Source organism: Polyodon spathula, chromosome 2 (assembly GCF_017654505.1).
Source record: "Polyodon spathula isolate WHYD16114869_AA chromosome 2, ASM1765450v1, whole genome shotgun sequence".
Taxonomy (NCBI): Eukaryota; Metazoa; Chordata; class Actinopteri; order Acipenseriformes; family Polyodontidae; genus Polyodon; species Polyodon spathula.
Genome location: NC_054535.1, coordinates 100,193,721 through 100,212,924, shown reverse-complemented (window position 1 = coordinate 100,212,924; position 19,204 = coordinate 100,193,721). Strand labels below are relative to the sequence as shown.

Here is a 19,204-nt window from a genome sequence, read left to right as displayed (position 1 = left end):
TAAATAAAGGGCTACGCCCCCCCCCTACACTTTTAGAAAGGCTCTGTCAATGTAAGCAGCTAGACCAAAGAAACACGTTTTTCTGAAAGATTGCAGGCTCTCAGATTGCCTGTCATGAAAGCTCTGCAACCAGTATTTTGAAACGGGAGAGAAAGGGGGGATATCTGTAGATTTCAATGTATGATACCAACGCTGAAACTCTAAAGGTAAATTCTGAAACTCTAAAGCAATTCTAAAGGTAAAAGGAATACTTTTAAAATATTTTCCCAAACTGAAGAAACTAGTTAAGTGCACATAAAAGAGAAATGATAAAACAAAAGCACCTCTTCTCCCCCTCCATGTCACTGTGAACACGCTGACTTGTGAAACAATCCCTGCTTTTAAAACCACCTGCAAGATCTGTTGGGCAAACTAATAGCAGTTTTTCAATAACGTCATCCCTAGCAATCTTGACTTTCTGTGCATTTGGTTGCATATAATACAAATGCTAGATGTACAAAAATGAATATATCCATGTAAATATCATTCTGTAAGAAAACCACTCCATGCAAAAAAACAATGTAAGTGTGTACTTTTCACTGGAGAAAAGAGGATTACTATGCAATGGTAAAACTTAAATATTCAATCTTGGGTGAAAGTTCTATATATTGGTAATGTTTTTATTTAGTATTGCTACAGCAGCGGCGTTAACAAGATGGAACTTTCCTGATGGGGGTCAATTTCTCCATAGTTCTTTTTATTTATATATGAGGTCATTATTTTAAATTCATTAATTTAATGTTGGGTACATCATTTACTGACCATAGCGCAATGAGTGGGTTTGCAATAACAATGAACCTATCAAGCTTATATTCATTTCTAATTATTGCTTTAATTTAAAATGTTTTAACAATCAATTCAACGTACAAGTACAATATTAATACTGCAACACAAACGTTTGGGAATTTACAATTTTTTCTATTTTTTTTTACAGTAACGGATTTAGGCTAAAATTCAGGAATGGCTGTAACCCTAACATTTCTATTTGAAGTTTCATTGAGTTAAAGTTGTGGTGAGCCACCTGATTAAACCAATCCCTAAGGCTAGCAATCAACAAATTCCCACATGCTTGCCGATTCTTGCAGAAAACAGCACACCATGGGACACGCTGCACAGTCCTTTGAGCAACAACCTGCTTTAACTTGAGCTGTCTTCATGTTTTTGGGGGTAGTGTATTATTCCACACTTTGAACAATGCATATTCAGTTTCATCACCATTATTGAGCTACCTGTTACATGGCTTGGATATCCCAGTTATCTCAATGAATGTATTCTTTAGAATAACTTTGTATATCATTTCTTTAAGTAACCCTGCGGTTGAAGTAGAGCTCTTATACAGTACAGCTGGTACACCAGAGTTAACCATTAACCTGTTCCCCTTGCAACACTCTGCCTCCAGTGAATAGTGGAAATACCAAATGTGTTAATAAATGAGAACTTAGGTAAGCTGTGGTGGGTGGGGTCGTACTGTTCAATCAATACCTGCTGAACCAGTTTATAGTTTGGGGAGGGGGAGTGTTAAATCTGACATTTTTATGATTGCTTGTCAACTGTGACATATAGGGCACAATATACATGTACACAGAAAGAGGTTCTTTGAATATCTGCAAAATGAAGACAGACTTTGTCAGGCAACCTGCAAGAACACAAGAGCAATCCTGCAGCAGGGTTCCAGTTTAATCACGCACCTCAGGCAGAAGGCTCAGATCACAAAGCTGCAGATGCACACAGTAGCACTGTAGTGGGTTACTTTCAGATAAGGAGGAATTGGCTGTTTGTAATAGATTCACAGAGGTGTTCCCTTTTACTGCTACTGTGTAACCACAACGAGGAAAGAATAGTTTTGAGTGGTAAAGGAACTTGTTCACCCCAGTTTGACCTGTACACATTGTAAATGAAAGTAATAAAAAAGTATATATTTGGAATGATGGTTGTTGTAATACAAAGCCCTATCATAGAAAACACAACGGTATATTTTTGGTCGCATAATGCGAATCAAATCCATTTACAAAAAACTAGTGAAACATACAATACTGCAATCATGTTTTATGATTGTACACGACCACATAATGAATGAATGGTCAATTACAATGTGTTGAAATGCACTTTCATACGTCACAATATACCAAGTGGCATTATTGCAGTCAATCAGGATACATACATACAGTAGATAAGCTTTTATTACCCAATAAAAACAAAGGCACACCAAACTAACGAATCACACAGCAGCTTGCAGGTAAAAGTAAATAAAGATTTCATAAAAGTAAAAGAGTGATGTATGGATGTAGCAAATGGTGGGGAGGGGCTACCTGGCTAACTATTAAAAGAATGTAAAACTCAGCAGGATCGTGGGACACTGCAACTTCAAGAATATTGTTATGTTTGATATGAAATATGCATTTTGTTTTCCTTAAGACAAGTTTCTTCATAAGCAGCCTTCATAACAAATGGTATGAAAATCTGAAACAGCTACTGGAGCATAATGATACAGAATGGAGGCGGCATTCACAGGATTCTCTGTTATCAGGAAACGTCTGACTACCTGTCCTAAGGGAACACTAAACAGTCCAAGCCTAGTGCTAATCAGGGCTGGTGAAAACAGTCTCATAAATTATATCATTCGATTAATAGCAAGAAAGGTTGTCACAGATAATGTACAGACCCAAGTTGTCATTATTGCTATTAAATCATTTGAAACTCTAAACATGTATAATTCAGAACTGTCTGAGTTGCAGTTAACTTAAGGCATTGCTTAGCTGTGCAGTTCTATTGGAACTCTATGAGCAGAGTTACGTAACTACAGCGATACTTCAGTGTGCTGTATAATAAACCCCCCCCTTACAATCATCTCAGCCAAGTTAATGTTATTTCTGAATCACATGTTAACTACTAGGGTGCAGCAACTTGTCATATTATACAGGGGAATTTATACCGGAAATGCAACCCATGCCATATAAATTGAGACGGTGTAACACCCATTAAAACCATAGGGGTATCCAGGATTAAAGGGTTAAGTTCAATGAAGGATTGGTTTATGTGTCCAATTTTATCATTTCTGATTTTGTATTTTGACACTGTAATAGGCAATGTAAGGTTGCTTAGTGTTTCTTTTTTCTGACAGTGGAATATACATAAAAGAAATGCATCAAAATGTTGTTGGTTACCCTTTTTTGACCCCTTTTACAGTTTTATTTTGCCCCTTTGGAAATAATGTTGTACCGGTGTGTTGTTTTCTGTATAACTTTCTGGGCTGATATGCCAGGCTCAGGTATCAGTGAGTAATACCTTGGTTTCATCTTGTGAAATAGCCAAGACACAAAACAGTCATGTGATTTTAAAAAAAAAAGAGATCTTTGTGGTTTCTTTCACTTACACATGTTACACAATGCTTACATACAACCCAGTTACTAATTCAGTATGCCATTTTAACATTATGGACTTTTTCATATAGTAAACAAGACCCCTAATTCAAAACCCCTTTTAGACACATTGAAACTAATGATAAAATGTAGACATATACTAGTTTTAGCAAAATAAAAAACTAGCCAAAGGTAAAATAGATTTGCCATATGCTAAAAAAAAATAAATAAAAAAAAATTGTAAAGGGCATATTTTTAAAATGTATTTTAAATCGTTTTATAATTGCAAAATATTAACTTAAATTTTTAAACACCCATAGAATATATATATATATATATATATATATATATATATATATATATATATATATATATATATATATATATTTTTCATCTATACTGTTTTTCAAGGACTTTCTAACATGTGGCAGTAATAAATTGCTTATTCAATAAGGCTTGTTTTATGCAAATGGGAATTTCTCAGTTTCATGACAGATATACAGGAAACAGTTCCCTATTGTGTTCTTTAACTAAGGAACTGAGAAAATAACTGTGGTTCAGTTCAGGTTACTAATGGGGTTGAGAGGTTGTTGAGAGGAAACAGTTTGACAGCTGAATGGAATCAGTCTGCCTAAACACTCCCTGAAACCCTGGTGCTTGACTGGGTGTTGAAGCCTCTCTGTTTGAGTGCTTCAGTGAACTGCTGTGCAGGCCTGTCTCTTGTGTTTTCATCCTGAATACACTGCAGCACATTTCACTTTCTCATTTTATTCAAAATGTTCTGGAAACTACTCTGCCAATATATATTGTATAATAAAGAGTTACATATTCATATATTTTTTGTTCTCATATATTTCCATATATGTGTCATTCTATGTAGCCAAAATTATGTCATTATAAAGTGTTTATAACTGTGTATGTCACCTTTCATTTAAATACTTGATAAATAAATACCTAATAAACAGTACTGAACATGCCAGGAAACAGAATGTGTGGACACACTATCAACAGATTAGTGTTAATGAAAATCTTAAAATGAATAGCCGTGACAATTATATTTATTATAGTAGCAGAACTATACACAGTACATTTCAAGCAAATGTTTCTTCATCTTGTCTCAGATGTCAAATTCGTGATGAAAATATCATTCATGATTTTTCATCTCCCCTGCAGTGATTTTTCATCTCCCCTGTGTAATTCTACCACGTTACGTTTCCTATCTATGAAGCTATTTTATAATTCAAAGTTTTGGCACGGCATTACATTTAAAAATCGTGCCTGAAGAGGATCTGTGCCTATGAGACTCAACCTCAACCTTGTATAACCACAGAGGCAAGCGCTGAACTCCCTTAACTTCATGTGACTGAATGTAACCTCAGAGACAAGTCGTCCAAAGCTGCTAAATATCCAAGGGAGACTTTTGTTTCCTTTTTCCAAAAGATGATTTTATTCAAGAACTTAAAGGGACTTTGTCCTCTTCAAAACCCTTTGCTCCAAAAGCAACAAGAACAAAAGCAAACAGAAAACCCCCATGAAAAAGAAATTCCTAGCAAAATGTCATCTGCAATATATCTTATATATATTTTTCATATATGTGTAAATATATTCTACACATACGTTATGTTTGGCTATAATGTACCGAGTAGTGTCTATACTGTGTTTCATCCCTTCTAAATAAGCATGTTGCAAAATGAATATAACATTTTAATGATCTAAAGAGCAGTGTTACGGTACATTTCCACTGAAGGTGGCTTTTTTAAAAATGTATTTTACCACTTAATGAATCACCCCTCAAGGAAGACAGCAGTGGGATTAAAAGGCTGTGCAATTTAAAATTTCTGCTCTTCAAATCATTAAAACTGACCCCGCATTATTAAGGTCCCCTTATTACCAAGTCAATCTGAACAGACATTTTGCAGTTTTCCCTCTGTTTTCTTAAGCATTTACCATAGTTTCATGCCTCATGCCTCTCTGGGCTTTGCAATGCTTACCCATGCTTTACCTTCCTTTGACTATGTTGTGCTGCACTTGGCTATGTTTTTAACAGGGTGAATGTTTATAAGGGGCTCACCTAGTAAAAACTTTGCTGATTGAAGTGCAAAGCAAGTCACACAAGTTCTGAATCCCACTTGTCCAAGTTGCGGATCTTGGCACTGAACAACTGGGGATAGTTCATCTCATCTCAAGTCCAGAAGGAGACTTCCCAAGCAGGGCTCATCTCCAGTAGCTTGGTACAGTGCCTAGGCTTGGCTTGGCAGCAGGATTGGAGGCAGACCACTGTGCTGCTGCTTGGTAAGTGGGTTGCTATGGTGAGGCAACATTTGAACTGGACACACAATCTAACACACTGTGTGGTAAATACATATTTATAATCCAGGGTTGGCAATGGAATGTGAATCAAGCAATGTGATTGGTTGAGCAAGGTTCCAGCTGTCAGTATATTGGATGGATAGGGACAGTTTGAGCCTTGTCACATATTCAACATCACTGCCCTGCCTCACATAATTTAAAGAGCTGGTACCATCTTGTTTACAGTTACAGATGTACCATAACTATAAAACTGAGTGACCAGTTACCAGCAAAAAATCAATCCCCAAAAGAAGAAAGTAGACATGCCCATTTGGATGAAGAACAATTAAATGAACTGGAAGATAGCAACCAAAAAAAAATCGCTGTCTTTCAGGACTGAAAAAATTAATAGTCTCAGCTGTGGAGAATGCACATCTTGTGAACATATTTATAAAATACTTGGGGGTTTCTATGGAAATGTAAGAAATGCCCATGGATAACAATATAACATTTCAAGCTGCATTCGTCTATGAGCTGGAATCAATGAAAACAAAACTGGGGAATCTGTCAATATACTCACTCACCCCGACCTTGTCACTTCAAATAGTGTCTTTTTAACAGTCTGTAAGCACAGAAAAGACACGTCTGCACAGCATCATCCCTCTCCTGCACAAACCTTGACAAATTACTGGAATCCGAGACATCATTATTTAAATTTGATTTTTTTACTTCCGTTCTGCTGAAAAAAACAGTGTTTGAACGCCCAGAAAAAAAAAAGGAATTCATTGCCGTCTCAACACCGCCACCTGGTGGATCTTTTCAATAGCAATGTACAGTTCAACAATTCAAAAATAAATACTTAACGTGCTTACTTCAGCATGTTTCAATTAAATCGATGTACTCAGCTTAATTTAATGTGTAGTTCAAAGTTATAATTGGGACTACTTTTGTGGTCCTGGCATAAGGATATTTAATTAAAAACAACAAAAAAATTGCCCTAAAAATTAATTCTGCTGTTTGACCTGGATTATAAATGCAATAAGGCCCAGCAGGGTGTCTGTATAGTTCGAATAGATGCAATAAGGTCCTGAGAGGTCCGCATATTTGATGTATATGGACACCCTGTAGGGCCTTGTTGCATAAACATATACATTGTGTAGAATGGTATGTCAGTGTTTCAAAACTGGAATTAAACAACTGAGAAATTAATTATGTAACTTCAATGGTTATTCTGGGAGTAAGCAGCCTCCAAATCATGGGCATAGTGTGACAGGGCATGTCATGTACCCACATCTTTGAATAATGTTTGACAATCTCCACTCTGTGTTATCTGTTGGTTGCCCTCAGGAGCGTCTTCCCCAATGTATGTGGGGGGGCGGGGGGGGAGTCAACTTGCCTCAAGAATGCCAATCAAATGTTTGCGCCTACTAAAAATCCCCTGTTATCACCCTGTGCTTTAACTCTTGGACTTTACTATCACCACGCACATTGTCCAGAACAAGCTTGAACTGTTCATGTACACCTACAACTGATTTTCAAGCCGAAAAGTTATACAAACATGATTATGCTGCTCAAGCTTTCACATGTGCGTTGCTTCCGGTCTAGATATGAGTTGAAAAAGAGCAGTAGGATGCGAGGATTGTGTTTATAGGAGATTTGGTGCTATTAAGTGTTAAGAACACAGCTTAATATGGGTAAGCATTTTACCTCATGGGGGAGTCTTCCCTATGTTACTCTACCATTTTATTAATCCACTTGTATAGAGGTACAAACTCAGCACATCTACTTAAATGAATTAAAGAGAAAAATACCCCTAGAGTCTGCGAGAGCGGGGGCGGAAGATGACTCAACGTTGGACAACACGGTTAACGACTTAGGAGCGGAAACGGATATGAGTATGGAGAGTACTTCACAAAAGACTAGTTCAAGATCTGCAGTTAGCAAAGACATGGAACTCCAAGTTTGTGTCTGCCGCTGGAGCAAGGCGACAATCGTCAGGGGTTTGAAGATTCATCAAGGGAGAATTAAATGCTTGAGGGAGAAGGAACAAGGGCCTCGCATTGATCAGTACTTCTTATGAAGTCAGTCAAATCGAACGAATGAAATCCAGCGACAGGAAGCAAACCACAGTTCGCAGGATATCAGCACCACTGTCATAGACGTGAGGAGGACTTGCATGGACACAGTTAGTGATGAACCTAATGAGCCTTGTGAACCCGATCAGACAAACCAGCATTAGAGAGAAAAGAACCTCAACGGGCACAAGCCTGGAGTTAAATGGCCAAGAGCTTGTGAAAAAACTGTGTGGGACACAGTAAATACAGATCTCTGCTTTGCATTGGAAAGGTTAAGTGGAACAGTTGAAAAGAAGCTGGATAAATTTGGGGACATCATCTACGCATATGGAAGTGAGAGGTTTGGAGTTGAAAAAAGGAAGGAAAAGTACAAACTATTCCTGGAAAGTCTAGACGGCAGCAGGAGATTGAACGCTTAGTTAGAGAAAGGAGACAGCTGAGGAAGCAATGGAGAAGAGCAGAACAAAGTCAGAAGGAGGGACTCAGTCTGTTACAAAGGGTCATAAAAGATAAGCTTGCAGCATTGTGCAGAGCTGAGCACCTACGGAAACGCTACAAAAAGAAGGAGCGTGCGAGAGCTAACTTTTATAAAGACCCATTCAAATTTGTAAAGAAGTTATTCACCAGTGAGAAGAATGGCACACTAAAAGCATCTAAGTTTGAGCTGGAGAGATATTTGGAGGAAACACATACAGATTCAAAAAGGCAGGAGCCTATGTCAATTCCTTCAGACATCCCACCTATCAATCCACCAGAATACCAAATGGAGGACTGTGCACCTAAGTGGAAAGAAGTAGAGCAAGCTGTGAAAAAAGCAAGGCCTTCATCAACTCCAGGGCCTAATGGAGTTCCGTACAGAGTGTACAAGAGTGCTTCAGGAGTTCTACGAATTCTGTGGAAATTGATGAAAGTGGCATGGGAAAAACAGGTTGTACCAAGAGCATGGCACCGAGCAGGTGGAGTCTTTATACCTAAAGAAAAAGATTCTACAAGCATCAATCAGTTTCGTCCTATTTCCCTGTTAAATGTAGAAGGCAAGATTTTCTTCAGCATTATTGCTCAGAGATTGTCAACTTACCTATGAAAGAACTGCTTCATTGACACTTCAATACAAAAAGCGGGCATTCCAGGTTTCCCAGGATGCTTAGAACACATCAATGTGATCTGGTGACAAATTCAATCAGCTAAAAAAGAGAGGAAGGAGCTCCATGTGACATTCTTGGATTTGGCTAATGCACATGGTTCAGTGCCACATGAACTTCCTTGGGCAGCATTTGATTTTTTCTGTGTACAGATGACAATAACAAATTTAGTGAACGCCTACTTTGGAGATTTGCAATTTAGTTTTTCAACTTCAGAATTCAGCACTACATGGCAATGCCTAGAGGTTGGAATAATGGCAGGATGCACCATTTCTCCACTGGCTTTTACCATGGCAATGGAAGTAATCATTAGGGCATCAAAATGGGTAGTAGGAGTAGAGCGCTTGGCTTCTGGAATGCAACTACCATCAATTCGAGCATACATGGATGACATGACAAACATGACTACAACAGTAGCCTGCACTAATCGATTATTGGGCAAATTAACCAATAACATTGAATGGGCACGAATGCAATTCAAGCCCACTAAATCTGAGAAGCCAGTGATGAGTCTTGGGAGATGGTACGATGGGGATCTAAAAGACACAGTTTGTGTGTGAGAAGTTAGACAACAAGCAGTGGAAGGGTTGAAGAGCATAGACAGCTGCACTCTACCAGGCAAACTAAAACTCTGGTGCTTTCAGTGTGGTCTACTGACGAGGTTGCTGTGGCCACTGACTGTGTACGAGGTTTCTTTGACAACAGTAGAGAAGCGGGAAGCTTTAATCAGTTCATACATCAGGAAATGGTTGGGAGTTCCACGCTGCCTCAGCAGAATGGGACTTTATGGTAAAGGAATACTGCAGCTACCAGTCTCCGCTCTAACTGTGGAATTTAAGTGTGCCAAGGTCAGACTGGAAATTACATTAGTAGAGTCACACGACAAATGCATAAGGGAGGCAGCACCTGTGTTGAAAACTGGAAGAGAGTGGGCGGCAAAGAAAGCTGTGGAAGATGCAAAGGCTGCCCTTCGAATCAGTGATATTATGGGGCAAGTTCAACATGGAAGAGGGGGTCTTGGTCTCAGTTCAGCTCCTCCTACATGGCACAAGGCAGCCCCAGCTCAAAGGAGGAAGCTGGTAGTCAACGAGGTGCAAAAGCAGGAGGAGAGGATGAGGTGTATAAAGGCCATTTTCCAGGCCAAGCAGGGAGAATGGATGAGATGGGAGAGTGTGGAACAGCGCAAGATTGGCTGGCGAGATCTATGGTCAATGGAACAGAGCAGGATCAGTTTCCTCATCAGGTCAACATATGATGTTCTCCCATCACCACAGAACCTAAACCTCTGGGTGGGTGAGGATCCCTCATGTCCTTTGTGTTCATCACCTGCAACATTAAGGCACATTTTGACAGGATGTAAGGTGGGTCTTAGCCAAGGTCGGTTTACTTGGCGCCATGACCAGGTGCTGCGATGTTTGGCCTTAGCAATGGAAGACAAGCGTAACCTGACCAATAAGTTGCCACCTGTTCCATCAAAACATTACACACAAAAGACAACATTCCTCCGCCCAGGAGAGCAACCACCAAGAAAAGGTGTTAAAACCAGTCCTCGCTCAGGACAACTGGAAGCTGCTAGAGACTGGAAAATGCCAGCAGATGTTGGTCAACGGCTTATTTTTCCACCTGAGATTGCCACCACTAACCTTCGACCAGATATTGTCTTGTGGTCTGGATCAGCACGCCTTGTTCACCTGGTAGAGTTAACAGTGCCATGGGAGGATGCTGTGGATGAGGCGTACGAGAGGAAGAAACTGCGGTATGCTCAACTAGCCACTGAAGCGGAACAGCGAGGATGGAGAGTCCGGGTTTACCAAGTGGAAGTGGGTTGTCAAGGATTTGTGGTACACTCTACAACTCGGTTTCTCAGAGACGTCGGATTCAGTGGCCAAGAGTTGCGTCGTACAGTGAAGAACTTATCTGAAGCAGCAGAGAGGAGCAGCAACTGGCTGTGGTTGAGACGGAAAGATTCTGGCTGGGCATCTCAAGCACAATAGAAAGAAAGCAACGCTGATGTACAGGTAAGTAAGCTGGGCTGAGTTGAGTGGTGGACGGAGGGGGGTGATGCTGGGATGCCAGAATCACCGTCGAGCCCTCTTGAGGTGTCATGGGCTAGTCGACGAAACACTGAGGATGGAAGGTGCCCACTTGAAGACCCCAGAGATGTACCCTACTTAGCTCAATCCAGAAGGTTGTCATGCTGGGCAGGCCGCACTGTGGTTGATTCCCGGAGTCAGCATCGCAGCCGTTGTGTGTGCTGATGAGCCAGGGAGGCAAATAAGCTGATCCCTGGAGCCAGCATTACACTTCAGCCATTAACACCAGACAGAAGGATATCTACATCACTATATGGAAGGAAATGCAAATGGTTGGAGACACATATGGATCACATTAGTTTACTGTAAAGCTACGTCTTAGTTGGTGCTTATCTTGGCGAGAGCCGAGTTCAAATCAGCATGAAGTTTAACATCTACTCTCGTGTAATGGAAATCCCTATGTTACTCTACCATTTTATTAATCCACTTGTATAGAGGTATAAACTCAGCACATCTACTTAAATGTAAATGTCCCGCACAGCAAATAATGAAGCTGCACAGTTTGCTGTCTGAGCTTGACGTATCGCATTCATCTGCAGCAGAAGTACTGAACGTTAGGGTAAGGATATAACCCTGGTTCCCTGAAAGAGAAGATGACCACCAACAATACTTTTGGGATATGCCTGCCACTGGTCAGGTATTCACTGAGTATTTTATGTCAGAGCTGCTGATAGGCCCCTCCGGGGAGTGATGTCCTCGGTCCCGCCTCCCGAGGGATCAAACAATCACTCCACTTTGCTCACTTCCTCTTTTCCATCGGTGGTTGTCTTCTCTTTCAGGGAACCAGTGTTACATCCGTAACCCAACATTCCCTTTCAATTCGAAGACGAGCACCAACAATACATTTGAGAAAAGTATACCAAAGCCGTCGCAAGGGAGCGTGAGCGGAGACAGCCGACTAAGGACTTCTCATGACCTCAAAATCACAGTTAACGGTGGGAGCGTTAAGGACCCTTGTGCCTATCGAAGGCATAGAGGGATCTATCACATCAAGTCAGTAGAACCTGGTGAAAGTATGCGGTGTAGCCCAGGAAGCCTCAGTACATATGTCAGTCAATGAGGCCCATGATATAGTCACTCCTCTGGAAGAGTGCGCCCACCCGTATATGCAGTTGAAACAGTGTCCACAATCCAGTGAGACAGCCGCTGCTTTGAGAGGGCCTGACCAAGGGTCCTTACACCATTACAGACGAAGAGCTGGTCAGGCTGACACAGAGCTCTCGTTCTGCCAACATAACAGGCTGGTGAAAAAGAGAAAAGATTTAACGAAGTGTAGTTGTACAACGTTTATAGCTCAGTGCACAGAAGCAGAGTTTCTGATTCCAGGGAAGTGGCAAGCCAACTTACAGCAATATAAATATTGCAGGGGAAGTCCAGAAAACTTGAGGGAGAGCTCTTTCATACAGACCTAATTACAACAACTGGGCAGGTTAGTACCTTATACCTTACTGCAGTGAGGAGCAGAAGAGGAAGTGAGCTCCATGGGGCACCTGTTTGATTTGTATTTTTCAGTGCATGGCATACTGCATTTTTTAAAGGAAATAAAGAAAGCCCCTAAACAAAAGTCTTTTTGCATCAATTTTTAAGATTTCACTGACTTTTTTCAAATAAACGTTTTTCACGATTTCTGTGACCTCTGAGACAGAATCGTAGCCTTCACTAGGATCAATAACTCTGCAATCCTCTTCTGTCTTTTGTTATTTGTCTGGCAATATTAAAATAAAAAAAAAATGTTCAGAGATTAATGATTAATTAACTTTGGCACCAACTCTGCATATGTTAACATAAATTGAAGTTACTTTGTACTTGGAAATATTTCAACCGCCACAGTGTTTCAGAATTAATAACAATCCATCTGATTATGAACATAAAAATTGGACAGCTATCAAAAACTGTACAACTACTGAAATCGAGCTGACAAAAGCTTCCTTTGTTTTTGGAACATGATGTGCATCATTTTGGTTGCTATTGATTAATATATAACGCCTATTTAAAATGCTTCTACAGTATTATATCCGATTCCATAATGAACCATATGTGTTTGACTTATTTAAGCTATTGCTTTCAGTTCTTAAATTTGCACCATGTTTTCTGAACAAAATTGCTGATTCTCCCAAATATCATCATTCCTGTGTATATTGCAATAGTACAGCCTTCGGACCAAATTGCATGAAATTATAATCTGGAATGTAATAGACCAAGATCATTGCCCTGCTCTATAAAGAAAGTGTTTTATTACAAAAAAAATAACGTTAGAACATACAAGACAGCTTTTAATTTTTTTTTTAGCTATAATAAGAAAATAACATATCTCTCTTATATTAGATGTTTTGAATAAATGTATGTGTAAATCTATTCTAGAAATACTCTGTGACACTGAATTATTGAGTTTATATGAAATTACGGCATTAGTAATTGAACAGCAAACATAAGATCAATCAGCTAATACTAAAACAGTGCTTAATGGCATATTTGAAACATGCCAGTTTAAATGCCCACTGCAAGCATGGGAGAAGTAATGCATGCTAAATACAACACCATGTTAAATAAAAAACCATGTTCAAAAATTACATAATAATTAGCAAGTTTAAAATCTAATGGACGAAAGGGATTCATTCTCATTTTTTTGATCTAGCTGTAAAAGCATCTAAACTGGTCCCACCAAGCCAGTCCCAGTGTGAAAAGAAAGGTGCAAAGTTAGTGGTAGGCTTCTGATGGTGCAAATCGTGTTTGAGAGCGCCTCCCCACAGACCGAATGGGATGAGGTTATGCAGGGACCAAGGGAAGTCATAGCCGCAGTGATCCTCCGTGGAGATCCAGACAGTGAACATCATGAACACCCATGCGGTCAGGCAATGACAGTGAAGGAGGATTGGATTGGCCGTGGCCCAGAAGCCCACGGAGATCAGCTCCCAGGCAGAGAGGTACTGCGTGGCGAGGCTAAAGGGCTCACTGAACTCGTGGTGGATGGCATGGAAGGTGCTGTACAGCCACTTTATTTTGTGATGCAGAATATGCCACAGGTAGTACTGGGAATCAAACAAGATGGTGCACGCCAGGATGCCAAACATAAATTGGGACATGCTCGGTGCTTCTTTAGGCAGAGGTGTTGGTGGCCTCCAGTACCACTGACACACCGAGGCAGGGAAGATGAAGACCAAGTGGTTGTAGGTGGTGAGACCCAGTGTTCTCCAGATCATCTTCCAGGTTACTGGCTTCTCTGGGTGGATTCTGTACTTGTTAATGCAATGCCACCTCTGAGCTAAGACATCCAGAACTGTATAGAGAGCAACCAGGATAAAGTAGGTGGACACGGAGAGGATGATGGGGCAGAGAGGAGATCTCAAGGTGTCGTGGTAATTGGTGTGCAGGTAGTCCCAAAACGGCTGCAGTAAAGGCTCTTCTAGAGTGCAGAGAGTGACGTTGGGCATCTCAATAGCCTGGTTGTAACATGCCAAAGGTCTGCTTGATGCCATCTTTTGTAGAGAGTTTGTTTCAAATACTGCTCAGTTCATTTATATGGGGATGCACAGTTATCCCAGACAAGTAGCAAGTAATCTAACTGGCAAACTGAAGCTGGTTAAACAGTGTGGTTTCTAAAGACCCATTTAGGCACCACCTCCTCTGTGTCAGAATCATGGCCTCGTTTGATTTATTGTTTTCTTTTCTGGAACAAAACCAATTGCTCTGTCACTGATTCTTCAGAACAGAGTTTGTACTCTTCCCAGAGGGAGTCTGGGTATATTTGAATTTGGGTACCTCATTCCAAATGTACATACCTAAGAAAATAGTAAGCAAAGTGTGAATGATGCTTAAAAACTCTCGTTTCTGTGAAGGACACAAGTTATGAAATTAAATACCAAATACAATTTTCTTTGAAATGTATGTAATTTGATACATTGCATTTAGACTTAACTTTTGAGGTTAACAAAGTTAAAATTATCATAGCAATACAGTTTCAGAAAAAAATGAAATGACAGGTAGATGCCAGTTGGAAATGTTCTAGAAAACGGCAAAGTAGCCTGTTCTCAAACAAGGACAATGCCACTTATTGGGTTAATTGGCTAAAGATACTCTTTGAGTGCATTTTATGATTTTAATACTAGAGCAGAGCATTTTGCTAAAAGTTTTCTAGCCTGGCATTGCAAACTCAATCATAACTTTCACAACTAGCTTAATAAAAAGTAGATTTTGGTTGGTGTAGACCGACTATACCCGCTAACTGAGTTGTCTTTTTACATGACCCGGTTAAGGAGGTGGTCACACATACTCCTGAATCCAGTAGCATGCTATTAATGCAATAAGGGCTGATGCACAGTTTTTTGTAAAAATGATTCCTGTTCTTTTTTTCCAATCCAAATAGGTGATACTTGGGTAGAAAAAATGTCATAATTTCATTAGACCAATTATTTCCGTATCTAATGGAGAGAGACTAATGCATGCCTTTTTCTTCATCTGGAATTCATTATTGTAATGCACTTTTTACTGGTATCCCAAAGCGTGTGGTAAAAAGTGAACATATTACCCTTGTCTTGGCCTCTTAACACTGGCTCCCTGTGCAGCATATAATTGATTATAAGATTTCGCTGTTAACCTAAAAGGCCCTGAATGGATTAGCACCTAGTTATTTGCAAGAGATACTGACCTTCTGATAGTTCCAGAAGTTCCATAGTTGCAAGAGATACTTCCAAACTGCAATCTGAGATCACAGGATGCAAGGCTGCTGGTTATTCCTAGGGTCAACAAAAGCAACGCAGGAGGTAGGGCTTTTTCTTGTAGAGCACCTAAATTATGGAATACTCTGCCATTGCTTTTCAGGGAAGCTGGGACTGTTACAGTTTTAAGACAAGACTAAAAATGCACTTTTATAAAATGTCTTTCTTTGTGGGTTTTAATGTAACTTTAAAATTGCTGCTTTTGTATTCTTATTATTATGTGTGTACTGTTATCTAAATCTAGTATTTAAAAGGTCTGATTGTGGCAGTTGTATGTGTGACATGCTATAAAAATGTATTGCGCTTTGTTCTTTTGTTCTGCTATGTACTGTACAGTGCTTTGCGATACTTTTGTATTAATGCAATAAAAAAAATAAAATAACAGCTGATGGCTTGTAAAATAAAATGTCCTGTAGCTGGGACTTTCAAAGACCACCTTTCCAGATCAGAGGGGGGCCCTGAACCTGCCCCAAGGCTTGTTTTGACCTCTGGAGGGCAGCCCAGCGCATACTCACTGGCCTCTGTATTGAAATCAGCTTGTTGCAAACTTGGCTAGAGACGCATTTGAACTCAGATGCCCCCTTGTGGCCATAGTGGCAATTAACAAAATAATATGCAAAGGTGCAACAGAGTTATTTTTTAGTTCTACTTTTTAACTTTAGCATTCTCCTGTCAGCAGACAGTAATGTTTTATTTTGCATGTGGTGGTAGTGTATAGATCTGTACAATTATTAATCAAATTAAGTTGATTTTTAAGTGCTGCTTGTCCCACAAAATAAATTAAAGACTGTTCTAATGTTTAGTTTACTGAGTGAAAAGCTGAATAAATGTTAGCACCTACAGTAAGCTACACTCAGCAGTTTCATGATTAAACACAATATTAACTTTGCTTTATTTTGTCAATATTTTTACTAAAACATAAGCTACAGATTGTTCTTGCTCAAAAACATAAAACAAACAGCTGGGTCATATTGCAGAGCTGAGATCCATATTGCATTGATCTGCATGTGTGACACAGCCACAGGGTTCAATACAGGACCAATCAGCATGTGTGACACAGCCACAGGGTTCAATACAGGATCAATCTGCATGTGTGACACAGCCACAGGGTTCAATACAGGATCAATCTGCATGTGTGACACAGCCACAGGGTTCAATACAGGATCAATCTGCATGTGTGACACAGCCACAGGGTTCAGTACAGGATCAATCTGCATGTGTGACACAGCCACAGGGTTCAGTACAGGATCAATCTGCATGTGTGACACAGCCACAGGGTTCAGTACAGGATCAATCTGCATGTGTGACACAGCCACAGGGTTCAGTACAGGATCAATCTGCATGTGTGACACAGCCACAGGGTTCAGTACAGGATCAATCTGCATGTGTGACACAGCCACAGGGTTCAGTACAGGATCAATCTGCATGTGTGACACAGCCACAGGGTTCAGTACAGGATCAATCTGCATGTGTGACACAGCCACAGGGTTCAATACAGGATCAATCTGCATGTGTGACACAGCCACAGGGTTCAGTACAGGATCAATCTGCATGTGTGACACAGCCACAGGGTTCAATACAGGATCAATCTGCATGTGTGACACAGCCACAGGGTTCAATACAGGATCAATCTGCATGTGTGACACAGCCACAGGGTTCAGTACAGGATCAATCTGCATGTGTGACACAGCCACAGGGTTCAGTACAGGATCAATCTGCATGTGTGACACAGCCACAGGGTTCAGTACAGGATCAATCTGCATGTGTGACACAGCCACAGGGTTCAGTACAGGATCAATCTGCATGTGTGACACAGCCACAGGGTTCAGTACAGGATCAATCTGCATGTGTGACACAGCCACAGGGTTCAGTACAGGATCAATCTGCATGTGTGACACAGCCACAGGGTTCAGTACAGGATCAATCTGCATGTGTGACACAGCCACAGGGTTCAATACAGGATCAATCTGCATGTGTGACACAGCCACAGGGTTCAATACAGGATCAATCTGCATGTGTGACACAGCCACAGGGTTCAGTACAGGATCAATCTGCATGTGTGACACAGCCACAGGGTTCAGTACAGGATCAATCTGCATGTGTGACACAGCCACAGGGTTCAGTACAGGATCAATCTGCATGTGTGACACAGCCACAGGGTTCAGTACAGGATCAATCTGCATGTGTGACACAGCCACAGGGTTCAGTACAGGATCAATCTGCATGTGTGACACAGCCACAGGGTTCAGTACAGGATCAATCTGCATGTGTGACACAGCCACAGGGTTCAGTACAGGATCAATCTGCATGTGTGACACAGCCACAGGGTTCAGTACAGGATCAATCTGCATGTGTGACACAGCCACAGGGTTCAGTACAGGATCAATCTGCATGTGTGACACAGCCACAGGGTTCAGTACAGGATCAATCTGCATGTGTGACACAGCCACAGGGTTCAGTACAGGATCAATCTGCATGTGTGACACAGCCACAGGGTTCAGTACAGGATCAATCTGCATGTGTGACACAGCCACAGGGTTCAGTACAGGATCAATCTGCATGTGTGACACAGCCACAGGGTTCAATACAGGATCAATCTGCATGTGTGACACAGCCACAGGGTTCAGTACAGGATCAATCTGCATGTGTGACACAGCCACAGGGTTCAGTACAGGATCAATCTGCATGTGTGACACAGCCACAGGGTTCAGTACAGGATCAATCTGCATGTGTGACACAGCCACAGGGTTCAGTACAGGATCAATCTGCATGTGTGACACAGCCACAGGGTTCAATACAGGATCAATCTGCATGTGTGACACAGCCACAGGGTTCAGTACAGGATCAATCTGCATGTGTGACACAGCCACAGGGTTCAGTACAGGATCAATCTGCATGTGTGACACAGCCACAGGGTTCACAGGGTTCAGTACAGGATCAATCTGCATGTGTGACACAGCCACAGGGTTCAGTACAGGATCAATCTGCATGTGTGACACAGCCACAGGGTTCAGTACAGGATCAATCTGCATGTGTGACACAGCCACAGGGTTCAGTACAGGATCAATCTGCATGTGTGACACAGCCACAGGGTACAGGATCAATCTGCATGTGTGACACAGCCACAGGGTTCAGTACAGGATCAATCTGCATGTGTGACACAGCCACAGGGTTCAGTACAGGATCAATCTGCATGTGTGACACAGCCACAGGGTTCAGTACAGGATCAATCTGCATGTGTGACACAGCCACAGGGTTCAGTACAGGATCAATCTGCATGTGTGACACAGCCACAGGGTTCAGTACAGGATCAATCTGCATGTGTGACACAGCCACAGGGTTCAGTACAGGATCAATCTGCATGTGTGACACAGCCACAGGGTTCAGTACAGGATCAATCTGCATGTGTGACACAGCCACAGGGTTCAATACAGGATCAATCTGCATGTGTGACACAGCCACAGGGTTCAATACAGGATCAATCTGCATGTG

The 19,204-nt window shown here is 41.0% G+C and overlaps 1 protein-coding gene across 1 annotated transcript; it reads right to left on the bottom strand.

Annotated features, from left to right (window-relative positions):
• Positions 1–13,324: 13,324 nt before the first annotated feature.
• LOC121328677 (cholesterol 25-hydroxylase-like protein 2) lies at positions 13,325–14,549 on the bottom strand. The gene has a single exon (XM_041273617.1). It carries the CDS (start codon positions 14,471–14,473, stop codon positions 13,616–13,618), a length of 858 nt encoding a protein of 285 aa, XP_041129551.1. The 5' UTR covers positions 14,474–14,549; the 3' UTR covers positions 13,325–13,615.
• Positions 14,550–19,204: the final 4,655 nt, after the last annotated feature.